Source organism: Varanus komodoensis, unplaced genomic scaffold, assembly GCF_004798865.1.
Source record: "Varanus komodoensis strain SLA01 unplaced genomic scaffold, ASM479886v1 scaffold31, whole genome shotgun sequence".
In the NCBI taxonomy this organism is placed as follows: Eukaryota; Metazoa; Chordata; class Lepidosauria; order Squamata; family Varanidae; genus Varanus; species Varanus komodoensis.
This window is the reverse complement of record NW_025335780.1, coordinates 8,805,931-8,814,220: the sequence shown is the minus strand read 5'-3', so window position 1 is coordinate 8,814,220 and position 8,290 is coordinate 8,805,931. Positions and strand designations below refer to the sequence as shown.

Below are 8,290 nucleotides of genomic sequence, written 5' to 3'. Positions count from 1 at the left end.
TCTGATGAACTGGACTATAGTCACTAAGAACATACGTGTTAGTCTTCACAGTGCCATGATTCTTCCATTTGTTTTTGCTGCAAGAGCTACCTCTCTGGACGTGAAAGAGCATGCAACTTTTAAAAAGAAGACAGGATTTCTGGGCTGATTCTTGTTGTTTACATGCTTGAGTTAACTAAAAACTAATTGACTAAAAACAATACATTGTGATCTAATTATAAACACTGACAAATAAAACCATTAAAGGATTTTGTAAGAAGTAAGCAGAAAAAAATTCTACAAAGCTTAGCCACAACTTTGGAAATCTGTAACTAAAGCATCCTTCCAAGTATTGTCTGCAAGGAAGAAAAGCAGCCTCGACTTCTCTCTGGATCTTTCTGTACCTAGAGTAAAGATGTGTGAAGTGAAGCAGATTGGGGCAAGAAGAGCCCAGCTTCACATATCTACGGATGGGATCTGAGCCTTGGGGATGTTGTGTATTGCACAAGGAAAATGACAAGACAGTGTGCAGTTTGTGTGAAAAAGTTAAGTCCCATGCTGGGTGATTAGAAAAGCAACTGCCAATACCATGCTGCTGTTACACAAATGTATGGTGTTAGCACACTTGGAAGGCTAAACTTGTATTCACTGCCCTAAAACTATGTTGCTTTGCTGGAAAGAGTGCAGATCCAGGGACTAGAGCAATTCCCCAGCAAGGAAAGGTTACAAGAGCTGGGATTGTATAGCTTAGAAAACAGAGCAAATAAAGGGAGGCATTGTAGCCGGTTGTACAAATATGCATGGTATGGAGAAAGTGGATAAGGAGACAATATTCTCCCTTTCTCATGAAACTAGATCGTGGGGCCATCTTATAAAACCAAATAGTGGGAGAGTCAGGTCAGATAAAAGGTGGTCATTGTTCACACAGAACATTCTTAAACTACGAAATTCATTTCCACAATATATGGCCACCAGTTTGGATGGCTTTAAAGGGGGATTGGGCACCTTCATGGAGGAGAAAGCTATCCGTGGCTACAAGTCTGGATGGCAGCATGCCACTTCCAGCCTCAGAGGCAGTATGCATGTTTGCACCAGTGGCTGGGGCACATGGGTGGAAGGATGCTGTTGCACGCATGCCATCGGTTTCCTCTGAGCAGTTGGCCGGCCGCTGTGAGAACAGGCCATGCAGCGGAAGCAGCCTTGCTTTGATCTGACACGGCTCTTCGTGGGTTCTCAAGCAGCAGCCAGTTGGAGGGATTGGCTGTTTCTTCCTTCTAGTAATGCCTCCCTGGCATTATTATTCTTTGTGTCCTTAAAATAGGTACAAAAGATCTCTCAGATTCATCTGAGACCCACGTCTGCCACAAGTTTTCTTTCTTTGCTGGTTAAACTACTGGAGTAACTATGGAACTCCAATATGTGTGTCTACTCAGAAGTACAGTGGTACCTCGGCTCACAAAGGCTTCAGTTCATGACCAAATTGGGTCATGAGCAGAAATTTCAGAAGAATTTGCCTCAGTTCGCGAACTCCGCATCGGGTGATGACCACGATCGTGGACACGTTTCCACACGAGCATGATTGCCATTGCATCCGTCTTTCCCACGCTGAGCACGATCGTGATCATGGCCATCTCCCTCCCCGCCCCCGAGCATAATTGCTATCGCATGATTATCCTTTGGACTCTCCCTCCAAACAATACCCCCCCACCTAGGTTAGTGTTCTCTACTGTACCGTACTTTATTTCTTTTTTGCTCTTTGTTATTTTGTTTCAAATTTTTGTGATAAAAATATTTACAGAATGAATTAGCCTTATTTACATTGAACCTTATGGGGAAATTTGACTTGGCTCGCGACCAATTTGGCTCGTGACCAGAATTGCGGAACATATTATGTTCATGAGCCAAGGTACCACTGTAATTGTTCCAGTGGAAAAACTGGTGGTCTCTATACAATGATACTCTATACCATTGTATTACTAGCATGTGACCTGACACAGTGTGCCACTAATGTAAGCTGACACTATTTGTTGGGTTTATTCTTATTTATACTTAAAAACAAGTAAGTGTCTGCAGGATTGCAGCCTAAAAAACCTGGCTTAGATCACTAACCAAGTTGCCCGAATGGGCACTTTCCTCTCCTGGAGTTCACGTTTGTATACTACATCGTGAAAGAAAGTTCTCTGGTTGTGTGATTTTGCGAAAGGGGTATTGATGGAGAAGGATTGGAGCAATTCACACAAACGGCTTTTTCTGTTAGTAGACAACTTTCAGGCACAGGTGGTGCATCCCAAAACTACATTTATGCCGAATGCTTGAATTTGAGCTGATTTAATCTAGATTTCTTTTTCAAAGTAGTCTGTGCCCCCAAGCAAATATATGGGTAGGAAAAGATGATTGGGAACCATGAAATAGGGGCCTACGATTTAGTATTTGTGGCCATCTGTAGCTATTTGTCAGTAGTACGCCAGTTTTTCATATTCTGCAACTATTGAAAGATTTAGAGAAGGTTTAATGGTTATGCGTGCTTTATTGTGAGACAGGTTAAACATGATAGCATCTTCACAGAGATCCAACACATGATGATACATTTCTTATTTACCCCAACAGCATTCCAATTTGTACTCTTTACTTCTGCTGTTTGCTACAGTATATTAAATCTGTCATTTGTTTAGGTTGCTGTAGGTTCTGGATGCAAGAGCTTCTGAATAAAGTAATACAAAAACACATATTCCTTTCCTACACTGAGATTTATTTAGGAAAGACAGAACCTAAGATCAGGCAGACAATCATGAAAACAAATGTGTCATGAACTAGGACTGTGACTAGAACTTTGTCCCAGCTTGGACATTAAAAGCTAGATGAGAATTTCCAAAATATTTGTTACAAGAAGTTGATTCCTGTATCCCCCATGTTCCCTCTTTCACATGCACAAGCAACATTTATATCATGTAAGCACAACCTTCATGCTCAAATTTTGGGGTAGGTGTTTGCCATTATGCTATGAAACCTCAAAAAAGATGCCCACTCTCAGTAACCTCACACTATCACGTCTAATTTGGATCTTATAAAGGTGTACATATCAGAAATCTCTAGCCAAAATCAGTATTCCTTTAGGACAGGTTGTCTGAGCCAGAATGACCCAATAATCTAATGTGGAACAAAACAATGGACAACTCTCTGCTAATATGTCCCTTTAAATCTTTCAGGAACTTCTACTACATCACAATGTTAAGGGACCCAGTGTCGCGTTACTTGAGTGAATGGAAACATGTCCAAAGAGGTGCAACCTGGAAAACTTCTCTTCACATGTGCGATGGGAGGAGCCCCACGCCAGAGGAGCTGCCGATGTGCTACCTGGGAGACGACTGGTCCGGGGTCAGCTTGCAAGAGTTCATGAACTGCAGCCACAACCTGGCCAGCAACCGCCAGGTGCGCATGCTGGCCGATCTCAGCCTGGTGGGATGTTACAATTTGACCTTTATGAACGAGAGTGAAAGAAATACGATTCTCCTCCAAAGCGCCAAGAACAATCTGAAAAACATGGCCTTCTTTGGACTCACCGAATTTCAGAGAAAAACACAGTATCTCTTTGAGAGAACATTTAATCTGCAGTTTATTTCACCTTTCACTCAGTATAATATCACCCGAGCCTCTAACGTGGATATCAGTGAGTCAGTCCGGAAGCACATAGAAGAACTGAACTTCCTGGATATGCAGCTATATGAATACGCTAAAGACCTATTTCTGCAGCGCTTTCAGTACGCGAAGGAAGAAGAGCACGAACGAAACCGCCAAAAACGACGGGAGGAACGAAAAATGCTGCATGAGCAGAAGGGCCACGAGTGGCAAAAGGAAGAAATGGAAGAAATGGCTGTGACTGAGGATTATAACAGTCAAGTGGAACGATGGTGAATTGTCCTTGTGTGGGTGCTGCATAGGTGGATGAACACACACACACAATACTTGGTTGAACTGAAATATACCATGGTGAATCGATATGTAGAATTCCTGTTATTTTGATAAATGAAACAGAGTCGCTCAGTCACCCTTCATCATTTTAAGTTTTTATAGATTTTGTCGGTGAAGAAAACTACATATTGTACTTTTCAGGACTCATTAGTCAGTGTGATTCAATTGGCTGCTGCATAATTCTCTATTCAAAATAAGCTACCTGTGAAAGGTTTTCCCTACCGTGCATTGTTCTTTCCTTGGTGTCCAGGGTTTTCCTAATTAAGAAAGAAAAAAACCATGCTAGAGTGTCCTGGTTCACACATAAGAGCAACCCATGATTTGAACAAGCCATGGCTTCTCGTGCACAAGCAGGAGCGGGCAAGTATATTGTCTCCCATGTCACCACCACTTCAACTTTTAATTTTATTTGGATGCTGCCCCTTAGCCCATAGGGCTCTCTGGGCATCTTACAATAGAAAAAAAGAAGTACCTATTCCATAGAAATACAATAATACATTAAAGCGGTACACTTAAGCAGTACAATATTTACTCAACAACCTATCATTTTTTGTTCATGGCTTGTTCGTAGGTTGTTGAACATGTCATCTGAAGCTGTAGCAATGGTGGTCAGAGGAAGCAGTGAACTCTGCTTGTCCCTGACAGCCCATAGTTTGTTTAACCCATGAGCTGTTGTCACCCAGAAATTGCCCCTTTGTGATTTCCGTTCTATAAACCAATTTGCCAGGGATGATCTTTTTCTTTTAAGCTAAACCAGACAGACTGGCACAGTAACGAACTTTAAAAGTCCTAAGTGTACATAAGGATTTTGGAAGTATAAAATACGGGAAACTGCACTGGGTGTCTTGATATTTTTTCCTTGAGGTGATTCTATAAGGGAGGGCCCCTAAAAGGCCTAGTCAGATAACAGGACAGTAAAGCACTGAACCGTGTATAATTTCCTGATTTCTGTACAGAGCTTCTCATGTTTCCCTTCCAGACAACTCCCTAAAAGCATGCAGGTCCCAAATGTGGGGAAACCACAAGAGGTTGCAGTGTTGGTGTGTCCCCATTATCCTGACCCTGATTCTTTCATAATGCATCACCAGGGGATTCTTTAACAGTGACCAGCAATGGAAACCTAAAGCTCATGTACATATTTACAAGCTGAATTTCTTGAATTTCAGATAAAAATGTGGGGTTTGGTAACAAAATTCTAGCATTTATGGCAAAACTAGAAATTTGGGCAAGGAAATCCCAAAGCATTTACAGGAGAGATCAAATTCTGTCCCCAGATTTGGGTAATTTTAATTATCTGAATATTTTAGTTCTGAATCCAGTCACTTCCATTACTGTTCAGGAGTCTGACTGAAAACATGTGGAGTGTTTCTTCCACAATTTTGCTTCAAGATTCCTATATCTTACTTTAGTTCCTGATTTTCTTTTGCTTACCAGTTTCTTCTGGCATAATACTGTTGTTCTTTAAGCAGTATTTTAAGGCCCTTTTAAAATGCGTCATGCATTGTATTTCAGAATTCAAGCTGTCGTGTTCGAATGGTTTTCCATATGTCTGCTGATCAGATGGAAAACAAAGCAGCCAGGAATAGCGGAGTCTCCCAACTGTGCACAGAATTACATTTTGAGATTTGCTGTTTTTCTTTTTCTCAAGTGTGGGTGCATTTGGGACCAACTGTTAAACAACTTTAAAGACATTCTCACTATTACTTTGTACAGTATGTAGTGTGTGGATGTTCCAACTAAGCATGTTATGGCTGGTTGCCTGTCCAGCTTTGGAAAACCATGCACAGTTCTATTTCTGTCCACTTTGTAGGCTCCTGGCAACCCCTGCAAGAAGAAGCATTCACAGGGAATAGAAGACTTCTCTGCATTAGGCTTTTAACCCTTATGAAACTACCATTTTTTCAAGGCTTCCGCTTATGGGTTCTTTCTAGATCAAGACTGGTTCCTTCCATGTTTTTTCCTGGGTTTTTTTTTCTCTGCCTTTCTATATATTCCTTCACACAATGACAAATTGGTGTGGTGATATAGCAGAAATGCAAAAATGCAAAACCCTTTGGAAGTCTTTGCTTTAGCATGCCGGTCCTTTAATACTCGCTGTCCTTGTTCTAAAACAATGCTCAGAAAGAACAAGAGAGGTGCTGGCCCAGGATGACATTGCATAAAGCATGTGCAAACGGCCACAACTAATGCACTATGGAGAGGAGCCCTGAGAGGAGCAAACTCAGTGCAATAAGTCCCATGCCTGGGGTCCCTGGGGGACAAGCATGGCCCCCACAAATTTGGGTGAGGAACCATTAATTCCATACATGACTCCTCCGGGTGCTTGTTAGGTCCCTTCTCCCCCCAGTCCTCTCTGCAAGAGTCCCGAAAGGCACGGTTAGAAAGACAAGCATCTCAGCACTTACAGCAGCTCAGAATTATGTCCTTGTTTCAGTGCAGGAAGAAAGCAAAATACTGCTCTGTGCTTCAACAGGAAAGGTCTCTCTCCTTAATTCACGGGGTGTCAGTCCTACAACCCCCCTGAACCACCAGCCAGCCACTTAGTAGGCAAAGTCAGTGTGACTTGCAGGTGATCACCAGGAGGCGAGTTCTGACTGGAAATCTTGTCTCGGCTCGACAAGGGATGCTCCAGCAGCGGTGGTGGCTCCAGCGCTTTTGAGCTGTGTTTTCCAGCTGATCTGCTTTCAACCTGTAGCCCGCTTTACTCGATCTGCCTTCTGCCTCGCCACCTGGCTCTGATCCGGTCTTCCTTGACCTTTGTCTTGTTTGTCCTCCACTGTGCCCGTCATTTTAAATTAGATTGCTTCCTTGTCTGCTCCCTCTGGCTTCCCTGTACACTTCACTACTTCTTGTGGTGTGTTTTCCATGCACCCTCTAATCCACAGACTTTGATTACCTGACTCTGCCAGGGCCTTCAGAGGACATACACCTGCCTCTGAATGCTGCGGCAAGATCAGAAATGTCATAATCTGAGAAATAGGCACCACCTTTATGTGGATCATAAATTAAGCAAAGCCCCTGCTTAAGTTGCGAGATTGTCTAATGAAGCATTCCGAAACTGATCGGTTTCTGCCTGATAAAATCAGCAACATCTTTGGATGCAGTGAGATATGATGCAGGCGATTCATGATTAGGATCTCCCATGGTTGTAATTGAAAATTGCAAATCAGTGGCTTTGTAGAGGAAAGCTTTAATTCTTTTTCCTGTCCATCTTTTCAAACAAAACCATTCCCAGAACCTGCTCTTTGCCTAGCGAGAGGAATCTCACAGGTACCTGTGTGATATATGTACGCTTTTTCCACTCTATGGCAAAAACAACTCCATTTCCACATGACTTATCTCTTTTTTTAAATCTTCATCTCTCCTGTGTCACATCTCATCTCCCCTCTGCCTAATGCATCAAGACTTTCTGTTTTGAAGATGGAAAGGCCATCTCTTAATTCACTAAAATCTTTGTTTAACTCATTGGGCAGTGCCATGGCAGCTTTGCAAGTCCAGCAAAATGATTGTTTCACTCAGTTTCACAAACCTGGCGGTAGTTTTGTTTATGTCACAAATTAGAAAAAGGTGTCAGTTCATTGCATGAATTGGGCGGATATCACATAAATTGTACATGGCTGAAGTAGAGGTATTCCTAATTTCATGAACTAGTGAGAAGATGTATTTAAGTTAAAAATATCAAAGGAGCCTGCTTAATTCATAACTTAAAACAACACGTTGCTTATTACATTAAGAAAACAGTTTCTCTAATTTAGCATAAGAAGCCTTGGGCAAAAACTCTTTAAAACCCTATTTGTAATCTAATTATTATTCACCAACTCTCTTTTTAAATGCTACAAAAAAGATTCTGAGCTCTTTTATGTTCTCAGTCATAATTTGCTGAGAGACTTTGTGTCGTATCAGCAAAAAAGATGCTTATCTATAAACAGATTCACAGCTCGCCTCTTCTAGATTTCAATTACAGTTACAATGCTAATATTTTAGTGCTGCATCAAATGAGGCCAGAAATTAGCTAATAATATCGATTCACACTATAAACAGCAGGTAGGAAATATCTTCTGCAAATGTGCCTCTTTAGGTAGCCCAAATAGCCAAGAGGCAGTCATTAGCTGCTTCACGATGTATAGATGCCCATGCTCACACACGCACTTCAAAGAAAATATTTAAGGGGTGGAAGCAAAGCAGAAGTGATAAAGTCCAGTGGGGAGCTACACAGGGTTCAGTGACCACAGGCTGAGGGGGTGGAAATGGAACAGAGTATCTGGGAAAAGGGCATGGCTGGCTGGCTGTTCCTTGCCCTGACATTTACCTACAGGTCCTATACGTTTTAAATAATATTGTA

At 41.9% G+C, this 8,290-nt stretch overlaps 1 protein-coding gene across 1 annotated transcript; it reads left to right on the top strand.

Moving 5' to 3' along the window:
* The first annotated feature begins 3,192 nt into the window (after nt 1-3,192).
* On the top strand, nt 3,193-3,932 carry HS6ST3 (heparan sulfate 6-O-sulfotransferase 3). The gene has a single exon (XM_044437889.1). It carries the CDS (start codon nt 3,205-3,207, stop codon nt 3,889-3,891), a length of 687 nt encoding a protein of 228 aa, XP_044293824.1. The 5' UTR covers nt 3,193-3,204; the 3' UTR covers nt 3,892-3,932.
* Nucleotides 3,933-8,290: the final 4,358 nt, after the last annotated feature.